At 34.5% G+C, this 26,106-nt stretch overlaps 7 protein-coding genes across 10 annotated transcripts; 5 read left to right on the forward strand and 2 right to left on the reverse strand.

Annotated features, from left to right (window-relative positions):
- Positions 1-341: 341 nt before the first annotated feature.
- Positions 342-752, forward strand: LOC119633416 (general transcription factor IIH subunit 5). The gene is made up of 2 exons (XM_038026960.1): positions 342-475; positions 543-752. Exons 1-2 carry the CDS (start codon positions 441-443, stop codon positions 727-729), a joined length of 222 nt encoding a protein of 73 aa, XP_037882888.1. The 5' UTR covers positions 342-440; the 3' UTR covers positions 730-752.
- LOC119633414 (zinc finger HIT domain-containing protein 1) lies at positions 736-1,395 on the forward strand. Its single transcript, XM_038026959.1, has one exon. It carries the CDS (start codon positions 759-761, stop codon positions 1,224-1,226), a length of 468 nt encoding a protein of 155 aa, XP_037882887.1. The 5' UTR covers positions 736-758; the 3' UTR covers positions 1,227-1,395.
- A 72-nt stretch (positions 1,396-1,467) lies between these two features.
- Positions 1,468-5,623, forward strand: LOC119633413 (probable aconitate hydratase, mitochondrial). Of its 2 annotated transcripts, XM_038026958.1 has the most exons (6): positions 1,469-1,579; positions 2,654-4,113; positions 4,173-4,344; positions 4,415-4,918; positions 4,993-5,176; positions 5,441-5,623. In XM_038026958.1, the coding sequence occupies exons 1-6, from the start codon at positions 1,547-1,549 to the stop codon at positions 5,443-5,445; spliced, it is 2,358 nt and encodes a 785-aa protein (XP_037882886.1). In that variant the 5' UTR covers positions 1,469-1,546; the 3' UTR covers positions 5,446-5,623. The 2 variants fall into 2 exon arrangements, with proteins under 2 accessions (XP_037882885.1, XP_037882886.1); XM_038026957.1 differs by lacking the exon at positions 5,441-5,623 and having other exon boundaries at positions 1,468-1,579; positions 4,993-5,205.
- A 1,960-nt stretch (positions 5,624-7,583) lies between these two features.
- Positions 7,584-8,472, reverse strand: LOC119633428 (60S ribosomal protein L31). Of its 2 annotated transcripts, XM_038026980.1 has the most exons (3): positions 8,392-8,472; positions 7,923-8,178; positions 7,584-7,853 (listed from the first exon to the last, which is right to left on the reverse strand). In XM_038026980.1, the coding sequence occupies exons 2-3, from the start codon at positions 8,144-8,146 to the stop codon at positions 7,703-7,705; spliced, it is 375 nt and encodes a 124-aa protein (XP_037882908.1). In that variant the 5' UTR covers positions 8,147-8,178; positions 8,392-8,472; the 3' UTR covers positions 7,584-7,702. The 2 variants fall into 2 exon arrangements, with proteins under 2 accessions (XP_037882908.1, XP_037882909.1); XM_038026981.1 differs by lacking the exon at positions 8,392-8,472 and having other exon boundaries at positions 7,923-8,385.
- A 136-nt stretch (positions 8,473-8,608) lies between these two features.
- Positions 8,609-10,083, forward strand: LOC119633830 (serine/threonine-protein kinase Nek8). The gene is made up of 2 exons (XM_038027604.1): positions 8,609-9,015; positions 9,083-10,083. The coding sequence occupies exons 1-2, from the start codon at positions 8,848-8,850 to the stop codon at positions 9,764-9,766; spliced, it is 852 nt and encodes a 283-aa protein (XP_037883532.1). The 5' UTR covers positions 8,609-8,847; the 3' UTR covers positions 9,767-10,083.
- Positions 10,084-13,927: 3,844 nt separating this feature from the next.
- On the reverse strand, positions 13,928-18,552 carry LOC119633635 (GMP synthase [glutamine-hydrolyzing]). 2 transcript variants are annotated; one of them, XM_038027276.1, is made up of 11 exons: positions 18,459-18,552; positions 17,645-17,752; positions 17,272-17,576; positions 16,500-16,800; positions 16,331-16,427; positions 15,872-16,241; positions 15,622-15,814; positions 15,359-15,530; positions 15,063-15,292; positions 14,811-15,002; positions 13,928-14,717 (listed from the first exon to the last, which is right to left on the reverse strand). In XM_038027276.1, the coding sequence occupies exons 1-11, from the start codon at positions 18,498-18,500 to the stop codon at positions 14,616-14,618; spliced, it is 2,112 nt and encodes a 703-aa protein (XP_037883204.1). In that variant the 5' UTR covers positions 18,501-18,552; the 3' UTR covers positions 13,928-14,615. The 2 variants fall into 2 exon arrangements, with proteins under 2 accessions (XP_037883204.1, XP_037883206.1); XM_038027278.1 differs by lacking the exon at positions 18,459-18,552 and adding an exon at positions 18,021-18,186.
- A 4,635-nt stretch (positions 18,553-23,187) lies between these two features.
- LOC119633882 (protein MCM10 homolog) lies at positions 23,188-25,918 on the forward strand. The gene has a single exon (XM_038027683.1). The coding sequence runs from the start codon at positions 23,241-23,243 to the stop codon at positions 25,626-25,628; it is 2,388 nt and encodes a 795-aa protein (XP_037883611.1). The 5' UTR covers positions 23,188-23,240; the 3' UTR covers positions 25,629-25,918.
- Positions 25,919-26,106: the final 188 nt, after the last annotated feature.

Raw genomic sequence — 26,106 nt, forward strand, 5'->3', positions numbered from 1 at the left:
CGCCTCATCGTTTTAAAAGTCTCTTTTAGTTTTAAATTTTTAAACAAATAAAAATATGCTATAGGATTCTAGCAGTTTTGTCCGAATAATTGCGTCTTGCTTATAGAAACACAACTGCATCTTTTGCCAATAAAGCTGCACGCTACGCTGAACCGGTGCATCCAATCAATTCGTCATAAATTAAAAAAATATTATCATAAACATATTCGACTTATTATACCAACAAAAGCATTTAAATATCTAATGATTATTGCAAATATGATTATTTATTTTCAGATCCCACAAGTTTTCTGTTTGTTAAGCATAGATTGATTACTTCTCTTGCCAGAACAGCTGACCGTTACATATGTTTCTTATTCATAGTTGTTCAGCAATCTTTACCTTGTAAGAAATAAATTTGCAAGCAAATCAAAGATATAGATTTAGATGATTTCCTTGCAATGGTTAATGTTATGAAAGGCGTTCTCGTGGAGTGGTAAGTTTGGGCAAGAAATATAAAAGTGTAATTTATTTAATTTACGGATTTTCACATTTTTCTGCAGCGATCCTGCTATGAAACAATTTTTGCTACATCTGGATGAAACATTAGCTTTGGGCCGCAAATTTATTATCCAAGACTTAGACGAGAAGCATCTCTTCATATCTACTGATATTGTAGATGCGCTTCAGGCACGCGTCGATGATTTAATGGATCGCATTAGTTTCCCCTTACACGAAAAAGATCCATAAATTACTGACCGCATTTTATAAACTAAACCATGGCTGGCGGTCGAGAATCTTATCGAATAAAAGATGCTGAAAAGAAACGTGTCCTCGATGAAGCTGCCCGACAACGACGTGCCCGTAAGGCTCTAGAGGCTTTAGAGCAAGACAATTTCCATGAAGATCCTCATGCGGATTTGGTAATGTCCAAGAAATTACCTAAATTTCAAGATGGCTTGAAAAATACAAAAGAAAAGAAATCAAAACGCAAAGGACCTGAATATTATCGCGCGAAATATCGTAAAAACTTTCAACAGCTACTGGAAGAAGAAAAACAATTACATCCCGATCCACCGAATTATAGCAGCGCTTTGGCTCCGCCTCCAAAAACGCCGCAGCGACATTTTTGTGCCGTCTGCGGTAACTTTTCCAAATATTCTTGCACAGCTTGTGGGACACGTTATTGTTGCATACGATGCTTAAGCACTCATCAGGACACCAGATGCTTAAAATGGACAGCCTAAATCATTATTAATTTTCATCTTTCCAATAACTCATTGCATATAAATTTTTACAACTGAATAAGTTTTCTATTTTCTTTTTCCTACGAACTAATGTATAGAAGTGTGGCAACATTAATAAATATTCTATTTGTCAAAGAGTGGTAACAATATCAATAAATATTTTGCATAGAAGATATTATTTGTGTTCTTTAGTGACTTATCAGTCAAGAATTGAAATCTTCCAGCTAAGAAGGCTGAAGATTATAGATCGCGTGTTATTAATTATACATTGTTAGTTATTATATTTTTATTAAAATTTTCGTTGTTTTATAAACTACGTAATGGCCGCAACGTTGCGATTATTGAAAACTCAGGTGAGTTTCAGATGCATTAACGAACGCTTTGATATGAAGGCCAAATGTATACTTATATAAAACAGACAAGATAATAAAATTATTTAGACGTTTCAAGATATTTTCATACTTTTAAAAATTCTCTGTAGGAATTTAGGGCGAATTCTAACCTTAAATATGTTGGTTATCTAACCAAGTGTCTTTTTTTTTATTTGCGAATGAGTACCGTGCTAAGGGGTAGGGTGAGGAAAAAATCTCAACGTTATCGAATAAATTAAGTGCCATACAATTAAAGATAAAAATTGTTAAGCGAAAACTTTTCCCTTTTTTCTCTCGGAATTACATTGTTAATGTTTACGGACCTTTAAGGTTTTATCGGTCGCATTGCTTTTTGTTTGTGCCAAAATTGTAAAAATAAAATGCATTCGCTTTCAGTTGACGTATTATTGGCCAAAACAGATTATTTTGTTTCGTCTTGGTTCACTTCCGATTGTAAACAAAACTATTTGTAAAATTTGAACAAATAAAAGGCTGCAAATCTTCTGCCTTATCATTATTAATATATAATGTGTTGCGATAAAACTGCACATAGCTGGAGATATTCACACTTAGTAATTTATAGAGCAATTGAAATTAATTAAAGAATTTTTAATTCATTTACATAATTCATAGTTAGTTTCTTTAATTATTATTAAACATATTGCGTCCCTTTTGAAAGACGTCAAGTTTATTGATAAACTTGTGTACTTTTTTTGGTCTTACGGTTCTCGGTTCACGGTTTTGATGCTCAATGTGGTCAAAGTCGAAACTGATTAAGTAAAATAAACAAACGTTCATTTTATAATTTATTAAAACACTTCTCCCGAGTATCTGGCAGCCATTTCTAGTTATATTTAACCATTTAATATAAAAATGAAAGTTTGCCAAAGTTACTTTGTTTATGGATTGTGTAACACACGTACATACGCTCATGCATTCTCTGCTTTGCTCGGTAGACGATAATTAGTTAAGTAAACCATATCACAGGTATTGCACTCATCTATGCCATCAACAAGTAATAGAATTGTTTAAATGCATTAAGTTCTCTTTTTCCAGATACGAAAGGCAGGTTATTATGGAGTAGACGGTCAATTGCGACAATTTCATGCCTCTGGGTATGCAGCCTCGAAAGTGGCCATATCTAAATATGATCCTGACGTATGTTTGCCATATGACAAATTATGGGAAAATTTGGAATGCATACGATCTCGTATAAATCGTCCCCTTACCCTATCGGAGAAAATTCTTTATTCACACTTGGATGAGCCTAAAACACAACAAATTTTACGTGGCACTTCATATCTGCGGTTGCGTCCCGATCGCGTGGCGATGCAGGATGCCACCGCTCAAATGGCTTTATTGCAATTTATTTCTTCTGGCTTGAAAAGAGTTGCCGTTCCTTCAACCGTTCATTGTGATCACTTGATAGAAGCTCAAATTGGAGGTAAAAACGATTTAGCTCGAGCAAAGGATTTGAATAAAGAAGTTTACGACTTTTTGGAGAGCACGTGTGCGAAGTATGGTTTGGGTTTCTGGAAACCGGGTAGCGGTATTATTCATCAAATCCTTTTGGAGAATTATTGTTTTCCCGGCCTTTTGATGATCGGTACTGACTCGCATACTCCAAACGGTGGTGGTTTAGGTGGCTTATGCATTGGTGTGGGTGGAGCTGATGCTGTCGACGTAATGGCTGATCTTCCCTGGGAACTGAAATGTCCTAAAGTAATTGGGGTTCGCCTTAGTGGAAAAATAAGCGGTTGGACATCACCCAAAGATGTCATTCTGAAGGTAGCAGATATTCTTACCGTTAAAGGTGGAACGGGTGCCATTGTTGAATATCACGGTGACGGCGTTGATTCTATATCATGCACTGGAATGGGTACCATTTGTAACATGGGCGCAGAAATTGGTGCTACCACTTCCGTCTTCCCGTTCAATGAACGCATGGCTTCATATTTGAAGGCAACCGGACGCAAAGCTATTGCCGACGAGGCGAGAAAATATCAACGAAAATTGTTATCACCAGATGACAAGTGTGCATACGATAAACTTATCGAGATCGATTTAAGCAAATTGGAACCGCATATTAATGGTCCATTTACACCAGATTTGGCCCATCCGATAAGCAAACTAAAGCAAAATGCCGAAAAAAATGGTTATCCTATGGATATCAAGGTTGGCTTAATTGGTTCCTGCACAAATTCTTCATACGAAGATATGGGCCGTTGCGCGAGTATTGCCAATGACGCCATGGAGCATGGTCTTAAATCAAAAATTCCATTCAATGTTACACCTGGCTCGGAACAAATACGAGCCACCATTGAACGTGACGGCTTATCTCAAGTGTTTGATAAATTTGGTGGTACCGTATTGGCCAATGCCTGTGGCCCCTGTATCGGTCAATGGGATCGCAAAGATGTAAAGAAAGGTGAAAAGAACACCATAGTCACATCATACAATCGTAATTTCACTGGTCGTAATGATGCGAATCCCGCCACCCATGCCTTCGTAACTAGGTAAAAATAAAAGAAAAATTGAAAACAATAAAATTCTTAAAAACTTCCCTATTTTGCAGTCCGGAATTAGTCACCGCTCTATCTATAGCCGGTACTTTAGCTTTTAATCCTCTAAAAGATGAGCTGACTGGTTCTGATGGCAAAAAATTCAAATTGAAAGCTCCGTTCGGTGCGGAATTGCCCGCTAAAGGTTTTGATCCTGGTATGGACACTTACACAGCGCCGCCAGCAGTAAGTTTTTTTTTATTAAGCAAAAATTTAAATTTTGTAAAGTGAATGTAGTAATTTTACACTAATTTAGGATGGGTCCAATCTCACAGTTAGAGTTGATCCTAAAAGCCAACGCCTTCAAATATTGGAACCTTTTGACAAATGGGATGGCAAGGATCTAACCGAAATGACTGTCCTTATCAAAGTAAAAGGAAAGTGCACCACTGATCATATATCCGCTGCAGGACCCTGGCTCAAATTCCGCGGACACTTAGATAATATCTCTAATAATATGTTTATTGGCGCCACCAATATTGAAAATAATGAAATGAATAAAATTAAAAACCAACGCACTGGCGATTGGGGTGCTGTGCCCGACGTGGCCCGAGACTATAAGGCTAATGGCATAAAATGGGTGGCTGTAGGTGACGATAATTACGGTGAAGGTTCTTCTCGCGAACATGCCGCTTTAGAACCACGTCACTTAGGTGGACGAGCTATAATTGTGAAGTCGTTTGCCCGCATTCACGAAACCAATTTGAAAAAGCAAGGTCTCTTGCCACTTACCTTCGCCAACCCCTCCGATTACGATAAGGTATTTATAAAGCACATAATAATGTAATATAATATATGTTAACAATTGAACGGATTGTTTGCGATAATTTACAGATACAACCCTCTAGCAAAATTTCTCTGCTGGATTTAGCTAATTTAGCCCCTGGCAAATCGGTTGAATGCGAAGTTAAAACTGACAATAAAGTAGAAAAAATTAAATTGAACCACACCTTGAATGAACAACAAATTGCCTGGTTTAAGGCTGGCAGCGCTCTAAATCGCATGAAAGAATTATCTGGTAACCAAGAATAAATGTGATATAAGAAAAAATCTCTTTCTAAGATTTATCCCAGCACTTTCATAAAGTTCACCACCAACCGTTGCATAACATCTTATTTTAACAAAAAGCATGTGTGACTAGATTTTCATAATCCATTCTTTTTTCTCATTGTGATTATATTTTCGCTGTATTTTAACATGTATTTTTATGTACATTTGAATGTTTTTGTATTAAGTAAAATAAACTTATTTTTTATACATAACTTCTATTCTGCATTATTAGGATAAGAAGCTTATGCGCGCTTCGCCCATGTTATGATGACCGAGAAGCTACTGCACAACCGCATAACTGGTAACGAAATCGTCGTCAGCCGTACGTGAGATACTTGTGTTGTTTAAAAAAAAAAGGATAAATATCTAAATAATTACGAAATAAAGCGAAGCACAATTGATTGATTGATTGAAATGCATACATTTATAATTAATATACAATCTACTTACAAAAGTATCGGCGTAAAATTATATATTATATTTAACGTAAGATCAATAAATCGGTAAAGCTATACATCCCGTAATAAAAAACGCATCGTAAATCACATGCAAGTAATTAACACGTGGTAGACTGTTCTAATTCTTGGCTTATTAGGACCTGGATTACCAACGTTTTGTATACAAACCCTCTTTTATTGAAAATCCCTATTTTAAGGGTTTCTTCCACTTTCCAAAGTGCGAATCGAACTAAAAAATGGACTGATATGCCTACAAAAATGTCCCCTCCCGACTGAGAAAAACAAAGTATATATATGTATATATTGATATATATTAGAATAAAAGTAAGTTTTTGTCTTCCCCTAAATCTCCTAAGATATTATATGTATTTCTATAGAGTGATGGACTTCGCTCATAAATCTATACTTGATAAATTATTTAGTTAAGATCAACTGGATTTTGTAAGGAACATCTATAAGCTAGCTTCAAATCTGTTATTATTATTATAATTTTAGACTAATGAAATAAATTCTTAGGCTTAAAAAAAAGACATTCAGCACTAGCAGTACAGGCTATCGGCTCTAATTTATAAAAGTACATTAGATATTGAGCTTTGTAGTTTTGATAAAATAATATATTGTACTGATATTCGGTTCTGTAGCTGATTGTAGAATGTCCATAGGGTTAATCGTTCCAAACGCAATACATCTAGCCAAGGTAAAGTTTAGGCAGTCACAGACAATGTGCTTTATAGTGAAAATTTGTCCACAGTTCCAGATTGTGGAGGAAGACTTTTTAAAGATTCATTGGAGAGTTGCAAGGCGACCAAGGCGAAATGTCGAAAATGTTTGGATCTTGATTTTCTCAACATTTGTTGGATATAAAGGTGGAGTTAATTGAGGGTTAATAAAAGAGCAGTGCTGATGATGGTATTGTGGATAACCTTCTGTAATTTTCTCTTTAACTTTTTTTTTAACTTTGAATCTTCGAAGATCCAAATTTTCCACAACATCATCCATAATTACAGGGGCAGAAGCAGCATACTTCGCCGCTCGATCAACCTGCTGATTTCCCAACAGACCGATATGACTAGTTACCCATATTTTAATTTTTTCGCCGGGTTTTGTAATGATATTCCTTAATTCAAATCTAAAACTATACAAGCACCTTCAACGCCATTCGCTTTATTCTCTATCTGTACGTTACTAAGCTCAGTCCTGCTTTTTGTTGCGCCGACTTCAATCCTACGAATCTAATCTTCCTTACTAAGTAGCCAATCGTCTTGATTAGGCTTTTATCCATTATGCGGTATATACATATCATATACACATCGAAATCTTTTCGACTTTATACTTCACAATGTCTCTAATCTTGTAAAAGTTAATAAATTATGTGGTACCGATAACAAATGTGTCGAAAATACCTCGAATTTCAGGAAATGTCGCATCGGGCTTTTTTGAAGCATGAATTTCAGCACATTCGTGGCAGGTGTTGTCACTTTTCAACTTTTCGGTTAATTTCAAAATGCGAACATTTGGGTTCAATCGGTTTTCGGTGAATGTCGAAACTGTTATAACATTTTTTACGTAAATGGTGTAGAAAACCTACCGAATGCAACAGCTATCTGCCTTTTTCTCGAATTTTTCACCTACATTCATCTATACATCGCCACCCAATGGACATTTTTAAATATTGGACGACGCTGAAACACCCGGCTCTGGTTTCGAACTTGCAACGCATTTCTCCGTTTGGTATGTGTGCGTATGTATATACAGAAATGTTTCTAAATATTTAACAAAGATCTTAATACTTCCATTTGCTCCTGTTTCAATGGAGTAAACTGCTTAGCTTAACTAACTAGTGGAAATTCCCATAAGTAAGTTTAGAGTTTTTAGGATTTTGGAATTTTCCCAACATTCTTAAGAAAAGCAGCGAAATGACTACCTCTACAGGTTTTATTAGTTTTTATATTTATTAATGAAAAAAAATTCTCATCACTACACATGCACTGCACTATAGCGATACTGCCTTCCGTCCGTTGGATGAAATACATGTCTTAATCATCGTTAGATTCCACATTTTCGGTTTGCAGATTTTTGAATGTGGCCACAGGGACATACGTGACCAATGTAAACAACTTATTCGGAGAGTCTTCATCGTCATTGCGGCGTCGAGCTAAACGCACCCGAACGCGAAAAGGTGTGGATCTATTATTGTAAGAAAGAATACAATTGATAGTTTCACCAATTTTAAAAAGGCGCTAAAAATGAACTTACCTGATACCTTTAGACCAGATGTGTTTATTTAAACGAGTGTCGATTCGTACATCGGAGGTGCCCATTTCTTTCTCCGCAAATTTGCGGATCTCCTTGATGGCTCGTGGTGCACGCTTCTTAAAGCCGACGTTATGCACCCGTTTAGCTAAATGTATGGTACACTCGCGGGTCACTACTTCATTAATAGCTGATTTATTACGTTTTTCAACTTTGGTTTTAGCCATTTTTGTATATTGAACCAAGTGCGCCTACAATCCTGAAATAATTCGAAAACGGTTCAGCATATGTTTGACGTTCATGTTTTCACTCGACGTAAAGTATCTTTTCGAACTTTCACAACAAAATATTCATTATAGGAGATATTCCACAACCAGTGGAATTAAAAGCACATTGTAGTTTTACTTATTTTTCCTCGTCCTTTACGATGCTTTTAGAATAATTTCCTAAAGTTTTCTAAGCAGAAACCCACCTTACGGAATTAAGAAAACCAGGCAAAAGAAAGTCGCAAAACATCAAGATTGCCAGCGTTGCAATTTAACTATAAAAAAATAACAAAAGCAATCTCTGGCAAATAATAGAATTATAAAGAGAATTGGTCTAGTTAAAAGATGGCAACGCATTGAATATCTACAGAGAAGTAAAATTTCGATATTGGCAACAATATGATCTTCCTTTTTAAGAGAAAAATTCAAATGGAGATAGATTCGCATAAACATAATGACTAGCGAAAATCTGCGTGGGGAGAGTCTGATAGTAAGAGAATAAATTTGAATGCACGAGCGCAAAGACAGGCAATACTTTGCTTGAAAACGTTCTTCTTCTTATTTTATTCAAATACGGCTTGTGCTTAATAATTGTAGTTCCGTTAGTTAAAGATGTCGGATTGACCTTTATTGTGTAGTTGAAAATCAGAAAATTTCTTAAAATGCAAAACATGGATTTAGGGGATAACGAACTCAAACCTATAAAGATTCTTGGTGCCGGTAGTTTCGGCCGGGTATTTCTTTGTAATTATCGTCATAAGTACAAAGTTTGTGTTAAACGTATCATTGTCAAGAATCCTAAAAAGGAAATGAAAATAGTTATGCACGAGGTAAGAAAATGTTCCTATATTCCAAAATAATTTGCCAAAGAAATATTATTATTTCCCATTGGCTTAGATTTACATTATGTCACAACTACGACATCCTCATATCGTTCACTATGTACGTTCTTTCGTTCACGCCGGTACAGTGAATATAGTAATGGAGTACGCGCCTAATGGCACATTACATGATCTTATTAGAGGTTCTTTACCCAACGGCTTCACCGCAGCCGAAGTAATACACCATTTTTGCGACATTTTAATGGGCCTCGAGTATTTACACACACGCCATGTTATCCATCGTGACCTAAAGCCAGCCAATTTATTAGTCGATTCCAATTTTTGCATCAAAATTGGGGACTTTGGTATATCCTTTATTAATTCGCCAAATGTCACTCATGATTTTGCTGGCACGATTCTCTATATGGCTCCGGAAATAATGCGTTGTGAAAAATTTAATAATAAATGTGATATATGGTCTCTTGGTTGTCTATTGTATGAAATATGTTGCGGTCGTAATCCCTTTGCGCATGCAACCTGCCGCGATGAGGTAGATCGTTTAATCCATTCCTTTACACGTCGAAGATTAGATTGCAGCGCCATACGTTCAAAATACGGTACAATGTGGGCAAACCTCTGTTCATCGATGTTAGTGACAGACGTTGAAAATCGCATATCCTTAGAAAAAATTCTACACTGGGATGCTAGTCTCACTTTATACTATTATCGCAAATATTTTGCTTATAGTTACCAGAAATGAAAACGAGGAGAATTCAAAATTTTAATTATTAGAAGTAACAATTGATCAATTCTTTTACTGTTAAAAAAACAAAAAAACCTGTAAAACAACATTGTAAAGTCATTATGTTCGGTCTTTTTTTTTTTCTTCTTTTTTGTAATGTGTTCGTGAAGAGTTTGTATCGTGAAATGACTGCGCTTTTATATATTAATCAAACAATTTTTTAAATATGCCAAAAAAAAACATTTTGTAGCAAAGTCATTATATAAAATTTTTTGTAATGTGCATGTAAAGAACCCGTATCTGATTAATATTGTAATAAAAAAAATTAAACAAAAGGTCGCTTTTTATCCCTCGTTGCATTTATCAAATGGAAAACACTAAATTTGAAAACAAGCTTTAATCTTGTAATGGAATGAAATAATACTTTGTTTAGCAGACTTATAAAGTTTCTGCTGCCGCATGCTCAATTTTGTAGAATTTTCTAGGCAAACTGAACGATAAAAGAAAAGGATTCAAGAGTGACTTGTTCCTTCGCCCGCATCACTTTTTTATATTATATGAACAAAATTGAAGAAAAATTAATTTTTATGCAATTAAAAAAGAAAAGTACAAACAACGAAGGCCATTACAAGAAAGGAATTATCCTGGGTAGGCACAAATTGTCGATACCCATCACCTAATTACTTCCTTTTTTCCTTTCAAATAATGACTAAGTACCTATAAACGTATCAGAGCGTATAAGACACTGCTGCTTACATACCACGTGTAAACATTTACAATATATCAATATATCGTGCGAAAAAGAATCACACGTATTGTACATTTTCCTAGAGCAAAGGAACAGTTTTAACAAACATGGATGTGTCTTAGCAATAACAATCTATTATTATTATTATTACATTGTTATCACAACCATCACCGAAGGATGATGAGTGGTATATTCGTTTTGTCAAAACGTTTGCAACGCCCAGAAGAACGTTATGCATAATGTGTGCATATTCTTGATCAGCATTAAATTTTAAATCGATTTATTCATGTCTGTCCGTCCGTCAGTGTAGTGTCAGTGTAGTGTCTGTTGTAGATAATGATAAAATGAATCTATCGACTTCAAATTTGGCAGAAACAGCGGGAGTTCTTGCACACACCCGCAGCGCCACGTAAACTGAAAATACTCCTGTTTTTCAAGAAGAACGAAAAATTTAGGTGTTGCTCATTACCCATAAATTATAGAAAAAAAATGTACAAAAATTTGAACGCATATTCTACGGGCGATGTTGTAGCATTCGTGTAAAAAACTGGAAAAAAGCTTGCCACGCCTAACCAGTATTATAGTGTATCAGACTTTAACTGTTTTTTCAAGACCTTTATAGCTTCAAAAACCCCACAAAGTATACAAATTTTTGACCAATTGTAACTCTTAAATGCATCTGAACATGTTGGCCTGTTCGTCTGCTCATCTGTCTATTTGCGTAATTTTGTAGTATTTGTGGTAATAATTCTCTCGTTAGCGAAAACGAAATTTGAAAAAGAATTTGAAATTGACACGCCTACAACGCGCACCTATCTCTACGACGAAAACATGGAGGATCATTTATGAAACTATTCCATACATACTTATACTTACATAACTTGAAGTATTTAAGGCGAAAAAAGCACCTTACACCAGCATACAGCCGGTACAGTCATGTGGCGACTTCGGAAAACAAAGGATTATATAGGAAGTGATCTGATCCGAATCATTTTCAAAAGCGTTGAAAATGTTGATCGTTGGGTTACAATACATCTGTGCACCAAATTTCATCAAAATACCTCAAAAGCGTGGCCTGTACATTCAACAAAGAAAACAAGGCAGACAGAGATGCTTGGCAGCTTAATGAAAGATGGGCTCCTCTCAAGTTATTAAACACGAGGAATAGGAAACCAAATAAATAGTAAAATTGATTTTGCCAATTAGCGTTAGATACAAAAAGTAGTTCAATAAATATGACACCGTATGGTAATATCTATGAAAAATACTTGTATGCCGCTACCTATGACAGCTGAAAATAACCGAGTGTTTCTTGGAGGACGAAATGGGTTACCATGAATCAATTTCCATCCAGTTTTGTCAAATGTATCCTCAATTTTATCGTCGGTATTATGACTGGCAATATCACGCCGTAAAGTACTTGTCATAATCATAGTACGATTGCCTTATGGAGATAAATAGTAAAGTTGATATCACACGATTCCAAGCCATTTCCATAAACATCTCACCGGATAAAAAGAAGATGACAACCAACGAATTGATAGTGCTGAACCAATGAATTTGTACAACTTTACTGCCTAAATAAATGTCCCACCGTGACGTCCAACTAACTTTAGATTCCTCTCATTCTATCGAATAAGTGAAATACAGCTGTGTATTAGAATTAGGATTAACTAATTGGGTACTATTTGTACTATTTGTGTGTACTATTTGCAAATCCAACTTGTTGGAATCGTTGAGAACTTCCTTCGGCGCAGATAAAGTCATCCTGGGTAACGCATAACTTCGCACAAACTGACCGTATCCTTAATGCATCATAAGTGTTGTAGGATATAGAAAAGGAAATATCTTACGTACACTTATTGCGTCTCTGTATATGTGTGTACAGGTCTTCCGTCGAACGGCTTTGTCCCTGCTCTTCACAATTAGAGTAGAGTTGTTCACAATAACGGAATTTCGTTAATAACGATTTCTTTTCATAATTCTTCGCTCACACAGTAGCACTATTTAGAGAAAGAATTATGAAAAGAGAAAAAAGTCCGAAGTCCGTCTGTATATCTTATGGATATTTTTTTTTTTTAAATAAAATTAGCGAGAGAGTTGAACATCGTCAGAGATTGGACGTTGGCAGAAAGGAAAAATTGTGGCGGCAAAACGTGAGCCAAGACATGTGCGTGGTGATCAAAGCAATAGAAAATAAAAATGAAAAAATTATCTAAGACAGTTTGAAATAAATATTAAGAAAAACTAAATACCGCAATTAAATGAAAATTTTATCATATTACAACCGCTATAAGTTGTGTAAACAGCCAACTACAAGTCGATAAAAATCAAATGCTTAATGTTAAGGACAAATATGCGATTTCTTGGTAAGGATAGCATGTAAATATATCGGAGTGTAAAATAAAGATAATAAAAAGAAAAAAAAAGGGAATCAAATAATTGTTTTAATACTGTTCCAAAGGGATGCTTAGCTGCAGGGCAATTGCTATCGTTCATGGACTACGTCATCACATGGAAGCCTAGAGAATTTGGCCGAAATGTCTTTACTAGAGTGCAAAAGAAAAAGACTAATATGATAAACTAAGCATTGTACAGATTCCGTGAAGACGGGGTTTATGTGTGTGTGCCTGTAAGCAGAGGAAATTGACTATGGGTACTAACGTACAACGCGACTCACGGGCAGGTTTAGGTTGTTCTTGACTTAAAATTTTTTTTTTTGATATTATCGATTTTCCAAATATATAAAAAAAAAAAAAAATTGTGAATGTAGCTGAGCTAGTCAGGCACTGCTATACATCACACATAATAAGTTGTTTGCTGCCTGGTAGACTCTTACAAATGAAACGACACTTTCTTTAAGACTGTGATTAACTTTAGATATTTTCTTCTTTTTTTTTTTAATTTACATTAAAAAGTGTCTGTTAGATATAACTGTATGTAGAAAATTGGAGAATTTTCTAGCGTTCCAGACTAATTTATTTATTGTTTGAATATATTTATAATAATATTATATTTTTTTATTATAATTTTAAATTTTGTTTTTTAAACATTTTCATTTATTTTCTCTTCTTTTTTCTTAATTTATTTATATATTAATAATATTATTATATTATATCTTTTACGCAATTTCAAGCTTGTTGATATATATTTAAATTTAGGAGAGGGGACACAATTTGGTAAATAGGAAAATTGTTAAAAACAATTTATATGGTGTGGCATTTTGCTTCTTTTTTTTTTACAATCTCCAAATCTCGGCAAAAATTAAAAACTGAATTGAAGGGGGTTAAAATAGGAAGCAATGTAAAAGAAAATTTGAACTAAAATTCAAGGTTCAGTTGGAAGCAAAGTAAATTTAACAATAAAAATGATTACACAGATTGAAAATGAAATTAAAAGATAAAGACATTCCCTGGCTGTGATTTTATTTATTTTTTTTTTCTTTTCTTATTAATTTTGGTTTAGGTTACGCTCACAAACTGTGGCTTATTCCTACTTATCTTTTTTCGTTTTAGGAAGAAAATTAAATTATTCTCCGCTTGCATTTGATTCAAGATTGGAATAATTTTTGACGAAAAGTATATCTCCTCTATAGATTCCTTTTATAGCCTTTGTATGTGGAATCTTGAGTTCCCCATTCTTGATTACTGTTCCCTTTTTTCTGTTGTTTTTGTTTAGCGCTAAAACAATAGAGCCCCTGCACGAGCCGTACTTTTATACTTGTTTTTTATGAATATTTTTTTAATTAAATAAAAAAAAAATAGTTTTACACATATTCAATACCTAACCTGGGACACAGATCAATAAATTGGAATTACAATTTTCTTCATAATCCAAGCTGTGGCATGCATTTTTCTATTCTAGATTCTATAGACCAGCAGCATCATTTTACATTTACAATGGTATAATTTCTTTTGCTTTTTTCTTTACAATTTTCAAACAAAAAAAAAAAAAAAAGGAAAAATTCCAAAGTTATTTTATTGTTAAATATTGTTGTGTTATCTGTTTTTGTTGTTGCTGTAGAGTATAAAATGGGGATGAAGTGGTGACGGTGGCAGCAGCAAACATAGCGGTAAACACTGCTATAGCTGTGGTGTAGACAAAATTCATACGATCTAATCATTCCCATTCAGTGGTACCGGGCGGTTTTGAAGTTAAATCGTATAACACGCGAGAAATGCCATCCAGTTTTGAAATTTCTTGTACCATATTACGCAAAACCTAAAGATAATTAAAAAAAAAAAAAAAAAAAAAAAAAAAAAAAAAAAATAATTGTAAAAATGCGTTTACGTTAAATGAAATGATTAGCTTCACATGTAGGGGCAGATCCGATGATCCCGGTATGGCCGGCACACCGGTCATGAAATCGCTGGTTATGAAAGGTCTTAAAACAATCGATCTACTACAGGACGGTGTGCGATTAGTAGGATCTCTGTCGAAATGCACAGGTATCAATATAACAGGCATTTGTGAGATTTTACGCTGCAATCCCGCCTGTCTTAAGATCTGTAAAATATATTCAAGAAATAAAAGCAAATCTTGCGAAGAATATGTCCTTAATCACACCTCATTAGCAATGGCATCCGCTTGTCTTAATTGTTTAATAATATAATTATTCAGTGTTGTATGTGTAATATCAGTAATTTGGTATTGAACTGGTTCGCCAAAAATGTAACAAACGCGATTAACATTGTGTAATATACGAGGTATTAATTTTGCTAAAAACATCATATCATCCCAGTTCGGCTCATGCGAACTGGATAAACCCACCACATAACTATAGGTACGTTTGTCACCTGCAAAGAGGAAAGAAAATATTTCAGAAATATTTTCTCTTGCATTCCGCTTTTGTTTTTGCTTACCTTGAACACCCACGGATCGTATAGGCAGCACAGTCGCTTGTATTTGTGAATTTAGTGATATACGAATTAATTCATGCTGTTCAGTTTCAGATGTAGCACTGGTAACGCGATTGATTAAGGCGTGATTTTTTTCCAATTTATTTTTATAATCAACTATAACACGAGCGATCACCTAAAATTGGAAAGTTAAATGGAATTAGGAATTGATTTACAATATCTTGATATATATATATAAATATATACATATATATATATATGTATACCTGCGTTTCTGAATAATCCTTTTCTATAAAAGGTTCTTCGGCGCAGAGTATACGTATAGCTAAGCCGGGTCCTGGGAATGGTTGCCGCTCGACTAGTTCGGGTGGTATACCTAAGTCATGACCCAGCTCTCTTACTTCATCTTTATGAAAATCGCTTAAAGGCTCAACTACGCGACCAGCATTACGTAATTCCCTGTAGATTCATTCGTAAATAAATACAAATCGTTTAATTAGCGTTTTAACGGCTGACCTTATCAGTTCTGTATCATTGTGATGTGTCTTAATTGTCTCGGCATTCGTGCTAACCAAATTCGAGGCAGATTCTATAAGATCTGGTCTCAAAGTGCCTTGAGCTAATAACACCTCTTCGGGTTTTAATTTCATGTCTTCCACTATATCCTTTGTAATTTTTACAAATATGTCACCAATAATTTTGCGTTTCTCTTCGGGGTTAATAGTCTGGCATAGCATTGGAGTTTCGACAATGGAAAATTGCCCGGGTCTTTTAATTTGAGTAGTACCCTTCAGGAAAGTGTAAACTTCTTTGCGCACTATTAAATCTATACCAATATCACGCAACGATTTTTCGACTTTTTCACTCTCATCTTTTCGCATGAAACCTATACAAATCCCAAAAGAGAAAGATAAAAAAAAAATCGTTATTCCCTGCTTAACTGTGGCTTTCAGTAGCTTGTGATGTTTCAGTTACCATTATCTATATGTACAGCAATTATTTGGCTGGGATGCAAGGCATGACGCAATAAGGCAGCACAAACTGTTGAATCAACTCCACCACTCACCAGTAACTGCGAAAAAAACGAAATGCGGTAAACATATTAAATATATCATCTTTTTTTACATTTTTTTAATTTACTTACCAGAACTTTATTTTTGCCCACTTTATCTTTAATATACTTAAGGCATTCTTCTTTGCGACTGCCCATGGTGAAGTTCGGTGTTACACCACATATGTCGCATAAAAAATTTTTTAACATTTGTTTTCCCGAGGGTGTTAGATCAACTTCAGGATGAAATTGTACTCCGTATATTCGCATTACTTCATTATAGATTACTGTTATAATATTGTTCGAGGAACGACCACCGACTTTCAATTTATCCCCAAGGCGCTCCACACTATCAGCATGCGTCAATAGAACGGTTTGATTGCGGCTAAGACGACTACAATATTAAATTATATAAACATTATGTTAGTAAAATGCCTTAGTTTGTTAACCTGCGGAAAGAAAAGAATAAGGATATGAGAAAATGTAAAACCATGTGTAGTCCAATGCGTCGGCTTTAACTTTATGGGATTGTTCATGGTTCTATGTATAACATTCTATCTTGAAGGATTGTATCAGCTTTTGTTTAAACTAAATAATCAAACGCCTTCTTGTCCTTCGTGACAAAACTAAATGAATTTTTAATCACTTATTACATTAGAATTTCTTTCATTCGAAAACCCGATACCACATGAGAAGAAAGAGGAAAGGATTTTAAGGTTTTTTGTTTGAGACTGAGTTAATTATTGCTGGAGAAGGATTGTAACGTTGTCCTGTTCAGACACTTGAAGCAAACCGAATTTTTTTTTTTTTTTTTTTTTTTTTTAAGAATATTTACGTTGTTTATATGCTTTAAGATGTTACTTACTTAAATAAAGGACACGACGTTTCTACTTCAATAATTTGTTGGCCATCTTCTCGTGTATTTTTTCTTGATACCGTACCGCCGAACTCTTTATTAATCAATTGCATACCATAACAAATCCCAAGTACTGGTATTTTCAATTTAAATATATCGGGATCATAGGTGGGCGCATCATCGGCATATACTGAATTCGGGCCACCGGATATAATGATGCCACGATAACCATTTGATCGTATAGCAGATGCAGATGTGTCCAAAGGTAATATATCGGATTCCACCAAAAGTTCACGAACTTTGCGATCGATAACCTGAAAGAATAAATTTACAATGTATGTAAAGACATTCCCATGATCACAATATAAGCGAAATTATTAACCTTTCCGTATTGAGCTCCAGCGTCTAAAATGGCCACTTTGTCATAACGCAAACCGTTTTCAGATGATAGAAATTTATTGGTTGTACTCATGTCGTTATCGTTACAGCACTGAAGGAAAAGCAGAGAAGAACAAAATAAATTAAATTGAATCAATTAAATCAGCTTAAAGAAACCAATTTACAATACGATTTTATAAGAATTAATTTTAAAGAATATTTGAAAGAAAGCAAGCAATTTTTTCTCTTTTCTTTACTAATCAATCAATAAACTCATTAGAAGGTTAAACATTTCCAAGCAAAAGAAATTTTAGAACAACAACAGCTATAATGAGAAAATGCGCCGTGGCCAGTTGTGACTCAATGATAGTAATACAAACCGGTAGAACTTTAAGGAACAGTCTGAGGAACATTCAACATAAATATACCGAAAGCAACCTTAAATTCTCAGCCTCCAATATCACCGAAACAAGTGCCGTAAAAAAAGAAATTATAACCAAGTAAAAGGAAACTTGAATCGAACTTAAAACTACAAAAACAAATCTGAACACACTAATTAATTAAATTTCTTTACTTTTTTTTTTGCACTTTTCTCGTATTTTCTTATAGTGGATGTTGCACATAATCTCTTGTAAAATAAACCAAAAATAAAAATATCATTCGCGTTGGATGTGTAAACGAAAACGAAATCTTTTTGCCTTTTTCCTTTCCTTTTTTTTTATTTATTTATATGCTTTTTTTTTTCTTTCCTGTTAATTGTGCGTTCTATTTGCTCTTTTTAATGCTTTCGATTTTGTGTTCAATAAAATCAAAGATACCCAGAAAATTTCTGCACCAAAATCATATGAATGGGTCAACATAAACCAACAAGAAATTTATAATTTTTAAATGCAACAACAAGATTAATGCTTGTGATGAAGATAAATTCCGAGCAGAATAAGCAATTAAAGCGTAGATATGGATTACGGTAACCCATAAAGAGAGAAGGTGAGAGAAAATTACCGTTAAGAATGGAAGACAATTGAGAAATTTAATATATCCTGTCAAAGCAAAGACGGTTAACAGACCCTTGCGCATTACCTCATAAAAAGAAGAAACGAACAATGAAATTACCCCTAAGTTTAAGTATTAAGTTTAAATTTTCGCCAAAATAATTATATAATATTATATTTAATAATTTAGGAATTTGCTATTCCATAGCTTTAAGATTTTTACGAGTTTGTTTTATATTAATTTTAATTAAATCATCCCAGAAAATAAGCACTGAAAACAGAATGACTTTGACCAGCTGTTAAATTATAGCGAAGAAGCACTTCTAAACGCTGTATTCTACGATATCTAACAATTTTCGAACAATTCTTGCTTCACTCTTTACAAAATCTATGCGAAAGTTCATTTTCTTGTGCGAAATGTTCTACAATCGTTTCATATTTTCAACTACTATACCCATATCCGGAACGAAATTATTTAATTGTATACAAATACGCTTTAATCACTCTTTTTTATATATAAATTTTCCGTTTTATGTCTCAAACATTTCGCAACAATAAGAAATGTTCAATTTGCACTGAGTCAATCTCAACTAAAACTTTCCTTTAACGAATATTAGAACCGGTCTTTCTTAATGCAGATTACATTTAATAGAGATAACCTGACGATAAACCGGCGTTTAAATTGCACATTTCGATTTTGCTGATAATAAAAGTTCAGAAATAATTAAAAAAACAACAATGACTAGACACACTTCGAAAAATAAAAGAAAACATATGTGAACTGAATAACCCGCAGTTTTTTAACAGGCACTGTTTCATCCACCACTACGTTGAAAAAGGCCACAATTTTCATACCTTCTCCACACTTAAAGCAACAAATTTTCACAGAATTTAAAAGAAGATTTCAGCCGTACAAATAATTTGCTAGTTACACAAAAATCAAACAGACTTGATTTTTAAACGACGACAAGAATCTCAAGCGGCTCCCATAAATTGAAACGCTGGAGAAGCAAAATGAATGCTCCAACAGAACCGCGTGTGTTTGTGGTTTTGCGTTATCGTTGTTTCTTTTTCGTCTCTAAATAGGTTTGTGGAGTTCTTTTTCTTTTCTTTCTTTTCGTTTTCTATATTTTCACCTTGATTGGAATATTTTTTACTATTTATTTCTCTATTTACACTACAGCTGTTCCTCCGTCATTTATTTAATAGATTTCTTGGATTCACTTTTATAAAATTTGAAGCTTCATCAATTTTCTGACAGAAATTTTCTTTTTCATTACACGCCTAATATTGCGAATATCTCTTTGATACACACAACTTATAACACACAAACAATACTAAAACGTGAAAGAGACAACTGTAGAATCGAATTATAAGACGAAAATGGCGCGACTATCATCAAAAATAAATTTTGTTATGTGTGCTACTTTCATTTTTCGGGACTGAAATCCCCACAATACCACTTTTATGCCTTAAATGTCATATAGAGACATTGGGGAAATGCGACACTTAGTCATTTCAGTTTCACATAATACTGAGATAATTAAAATTTTTGATAACACGTTCATTTGTCAATGATTGCGTTCCATTTACAAACAAAATTTTGGAATTGGACTTAAATGTATAATGTAATATTCATTGTTCAGCTTCTAAAGTGATTCAATAGTTTAATCAAGAAAATGGTTAATATGGTGCTAAGTGCAAAATATTTGAACTCACTAAGAACTTGAACAATTTATTAGTTTGTGGAAAAAGAAATCCATTATTTTTATATGAACTTCAGGACTTTATTTAACATGCTTCGGATTGTCCGATTTGGGTCAAATATGCACCGTTTTGTTGTATGATTTGTTGCCATTTTAAAGGTAACTTCAAAATGCCTCTTTCATAGAAGTCCTGGTCTCTATTTGCAAAAAACTCTAGTAGTCGATTTTCACAATACTCCCTAGATTCGAATTTTTTATCCTTAAAGAAGTTTTGCAATGCAAGAAAAAGATGATAATCGCTTGGTGCCAAGTCCGGACTGTATGGCGGATGCATTAAAACTTCCCAACCAAGCTCCCGAAGTTTCTGGCGAGTCACTGTAGATATGTGTGGCAAAGCGCTGTCCTGGTGGAACACGACACCTCTCCTGTTGGCCAATTCTGGCCGTTTCTGGTCAATCGCTATCTTTAAACGGTCCAGTTGTTGACAGTAGAGATCAGAATTTAGCGTTTGGCCGTATGGAAGCAACTCATAATAAATAAACCCCCCTCCAGTCCCACCAAATGGATAGCAAAACCTTCCTGACCGTTTGAGGTGCTTCACCGCTCTTTGACCACGATCGTTTTCGCACAGGGTTATCGTATGTGATCCATTTCTCATCTCCAGTCACTATCCGTTTAAGAAATGGGTCTATATCATTCCGTTTGGCCAAGGCTTCGCAGATGGAAATTCGATCCAGCATGTTTTTTTCTGTTAATTGGTGTGGCACCCAAACACCGAGCTTCTTTTTGAATCCAGCTTTGTGTAAATGGTTTAAAACTATTTTATGGTCGATTTTTAGCTCCTGGGCGATGTTACGACTGCTAACATGCCGGTCAACTTCGATCATTTCTCCGATTTTATCGACATTTTCGACGACCGGCCTACCTGTACGAGGTGCATCTTTAACATCAAAAATTCCTCAACGGAATCTACGAAACCAAAATTGCACATAATCGGCTGTTACAGTATCGGAACCATAAACACCATTCACAATTTTAGCCGCCTGGCTTGCATTTTCGCCTTTGTCAAAGAAAAACTGTAAAATGTACCGAATTTTCTCTTTGTTCACTTCCATTTTTAACACGCTGTAACTCACAACTGAATGCACCAAACAAAAAACAGCAAAAAAATTTTTTTTACTGCGAAATATCACCTTTCCAACGAGCATAAATCTGAAATTGTTTGGTCGATACTTTACGAGAAATCTATCAGTGCAGCCATCTACCGAAAAAATAATGGATTTCTTTTTCCCCAAACTAATATATGCTTCCTTTTTTTACATTGGATCACGAAGATGTAGATGAGTAACACGAGTAGATAATTTTTATCAAAATAGTAGTGAGGTCAGAAACTTATTGAAATAGTTTAATTGGTTATAGTTCCAATGATTTTAATTGGTTAAAAAAAGAAATTGAATATAATTCTGATCATAAGCGTACTCAGTTAATTTCAATTAGTAAGCAGTGGCCACTGACAGTTAATATGAGCGCGAGTAAATATTTTGATATTGTGCATCTGGTTTATGCACGACGACACATATCGCCGAATCGAAGGAAAAATTATACAAAAAATAATTCTAATTGATCTAGAACAATTGACTATCTTAGTTGTAAAATCTTTTTTTTGGAACCTTTGGACAAACTCTTACTATAAAGCACATTCTCTGCGACTGCCTCAACTTTTCCTTGGCTAGAAGTATTGCATTTGGAACGATTAACCCTTTGAACATTCTACAATCAGCTTCAGAACAGAATATCAATTCAATATTTTACTTTATAAATACTACTAAGCTTATTATTTAATATCCATTTATTTAAATTAGAGCCGATAGCCTGTGTTGCTAGTGCTCAATGTCTTTTTTTTAGTCTAAGAATTCAATTCATTAGTCTAAAATTAAAATAATAATAATAATAATAATTGGAACCTTTCGCAACATTTTCATTGATGTGATTATTATGAGGCGACATAATGACGCATTATTATTATTTTCGGTACGCGATTTCAACTTTGTCGATTTTTTACAAGATTTTATGGGCATTGACAAATCATACGGTTTTGCATGTCTAAATACTAATAAAACAAATAGAAGACAACGTGCGGGCAAATTATTTTAAATTTACAAATTATTCATCTAGTTTATGTTTATCTTACACTAATGTACACTTTGTTTAATATAATAATGTGATTTGTAATTGCGGTTTATACCGTCCATCATTTGTAAGAAATGAAAAACAAGCAATAAAGATAATTTATTTTAAGTTTGAAACATATTCAGCAAATTGTTTTATCAGGGAGCCTTAAATGGCAATTTTCCATACACAAAAATATATCAAATATATGTAACTACATATATCTAATCAATCTTCTTTATCAGAAATCGAAAGCAAGCTTGTTTACTTTTACATTAACTTCCTAATTGTTATTTTTCCCGAAGTTGTTGTATTTTTAGTTTTAAAACAACATGTTTTTGTATACTTTTTTCTCTAAAACAATATGGTAGCGCGGCTGTCCGCTTAGGGTATTTAACCTGAAAATGAAAACGACGTCTCATTGTTGCAACATCCTTTGTATGTTTTAAACATGGGATTTATTTACTCGAAAATCGCAATTAGTTTTCTTGCGTTTGGCTTGTTATACACAATAGATAACATTTTAATTTCAAGGAAGTAAGTGAATCATTTAACGACCCTGTGCTTTTTAAGCATATATAGTGAAATCAATGTAATTATCGATAACACCATTTATCTTTTTTAAAAAAAGGAAATGAGAAAGTCTCCCTTTGTCAGCACAAAAAAAAACGCGGGAAATTTTCTATTTGTTTATTGTAACAAGATCTCGTCCATTTACTAAAGCGGTGAGAAAATGAGTTTTGAACAGAAACAAGATAATTCTATTGATGATGATGTTGAGATATTAGCTTTAGAGAAGCTCCTTGCAGCAGCTGAAGATAAAGAAAAAGTGGAAAAGCAACAAGTCATTGCTAATTCACAACCAGTCTTAAGTGAAGACAGTTTTGGCGAAGCCTTTAGCTGTGATATAAATCAGCCTAATATTAAAAAATTGCCAACTGACAATATTAAGGAAATTGATTCATCAGATGATGAAGCAATCACAAATTTTTTGGAACGGAAATATAATGAATACGGCAATGAAATAAATAGGCGCTTAAAAGAGCAAACTAGATCCGTTAAGGAGCGGGCAGTAGAAAGAGATGTGAATGCTGCTTTAGCTGACGAAGATATTTGCAGCGAAGAAAATAAAAATGATCATCAAATGATTGGTGCAAGGGTGCATATTAAAAATCCTCATCAACCCATAAAAAGGCAATCCTTGATAAGTGACAGTTTTAAGAGATTACCGGACACGAAGGTAAGGAATGAACAATCACTTACAGCAGCTCTGCCACAACAACAAGTTTTCGCTGATCCTGTTTTTGGTTTGCGTATAATCAAACCTTTAGTATCGAGCAAACTGTTGGTGGAACGTATGGAGGGTCGTAAAGCCATATCATTTGCTAGCGTTGCTTTTCATACCCAACGTGGAGATCTTTCTCAAGATTGGGTAATTGCCGGTGTGGTCATACATAAAAACCCAGTTAAAATGACTAAAAAGCAGCAACCCTATTCGATTTGGCGCCTTTCCGATTTAAAGGGAGATATTAAAACCATATCATTGTTTCTTTTCAAAGGCGCTCATAACGAACTCTGGAAAACGGCTGAGGGCGCTTGCATTGCTATTCTTAATCCGAAAGTGTTCGATAATCGGGCTGAAAATGGCGACGTGGCCTGTCTTACAATTGATGTGGCGCAAAAAGTAATGATTTTAGGACAATCCAAAGACCTAGGTGCTTGTAAGGCGCGTAAGCGTAATGGGGATGTATGCAATGCTGTGGTCAATTTAAGCGAATGTGATACCTGTGTTTTTCATATTAAACAAGAATTCGGAAAAATGTCGAAACGATCTGAACTGCAGTCTGCTAATGCTGGACGAGGTTTAAATGAATTACGTAATAAAGTCTTAGGCAAAAGCGAAGTTTTTTATGGAGGACAATCGTTTAGTGCAGTACCTGCCAAGAAGAATCCCAAGTTGGTTCAGAAAGATATGCAACGTTTGAGTACATTGTCAGAATACGCCGTCTCGCCTTTTGCTAGTTCGGTAAATCATACTGCAAAAGCGAAAAATAGTGGAGTCGATGTGCCGTACGTAGCGCGTACTGGACCAGTTTCTAAAGTGGCTGGAGATATAGGAACGACCCGTAAGCAACGGTTAAGAGATTTAGAAAGACTTGAAATGCTTGAGAAATCTTCCGTAGCAGCAGAAGGAACGGCGTCAACGGCAGAAGCAGTAATTACAACAGCACCAAAGCAGCAACCTAATCCAAACACAAATCTTGCTACTAAAACAGGAGTAAGAAAAACCAAATTACCTTCTTCAGAGTCAGAAAAACTGGTCACTTCTCCATCTCCTTTGAATAGTCCTGCAGTTCCAGATAAATTTAAAAATCGTGAATTTTCATTTTCCAACTGCTCGCCGCGGTTATCAAGGGAGGATTTTTGCATTGAAGTCAACATTGGTGAACGCAAAGCTCAATTAGCCAAAATGAAAGCATTAGAGGTTTTGAAACAAAAGCCTATCGAGAAAGTCGATCCGAATTGTATTCGTGGCACGACGCAAGGTAAACGACGAGCCATTGATGAACTTAGTGAACGACTAATGAGCAGTGACGCGAAACGAAAAAAGCTAGTCGAGGAACAACGCGAAAATGAACGCAAAACACGCATAGAGCGTATTATGGCGGCGAGTTCATCGCATAGTAATCTGGTGGATATGCTTGATCGAGAAGAGCAGGAGAAATACTTTACCAAATTGGAGAAAAAAGAAGCTTTGGAAGAGAAAATGCTAAATACTTACAAAGTACCTTGCAAGGCAGTTATCTGTCAATTGTGCAAATACACGGCATTTTCGGCGGCTGAACGTTGCAAAGAAGCAAAGCATCCCTTGAAGGTCGTCGATGCCGAAAAACGTTTCTTCGAATGTCAAGATTGCGGCAATCGTACGGCTACAGTTTTCAAATTGCCGAAAACGAGTTGTAAAAACTGTCAAGGATCTCGCTGGAAGCGGGCAGCTATGATCCGTGAACGTAAGATTGTAAATGTCGGTTCAGAAAACTTATCATTACGTGGCGACGAAGAGCTATTTATTGGCAGCATTACAGGCAAAGCTAATCTCAATCTTCTTGTGGCCGACTAAAAATATAAAAAACTATACCATAGCTTGCATAAATTTAATTATTGATCATTTATTTAGCAGTAAATGTTTACATTTAAGTACATTTTCTAAGAGATTATTTTAAATTCTATTTACATCAAATTTGTTGGAATGATTGCTTCAGAGATGTTTCTAATTAATTACTTTATAGTTCTTTTTTTTTTTTTTAAATATATTTGGCAAGCGCTCGTCTTAGGCAAATTTAAATAGTAATTGTTTTATAAAAAGTTGCTTAAGAAGAAAATACAATGGCGGCAGATAATTTCTTATAAACTTTGGCTTAAAGTAAAATAAAAAACATATATATCTATAAAAAAGCCTACTTAGTTGAATATCAAAAATATCACTTTTTAAATATTAAAATTAATATTTAATTCGTTTAATATAAAAAAATAGAACTGCAGGACAACTTTTTTTTTTTTTTTTTTTTGTAATTTGAGACGAAAGGAAGCAATTGGTG

This window comes from Glossina fuscipes, unplaced genomic scaffold (assembly GCF_014805625.2).
Source record: "Glossina fuscipes isolate IAEA_lab_2018 unplaced genomic scaffold, Yale_Gfus_2 2, whole genome shotgun sequence".
In the NCBI taxonomy this organism is placed as follows: Eukaryota; Metazoa; Arthropoda; class Insecta; order Diptera; family Glossinidae; genus Glossina; species Glossina fuscipes.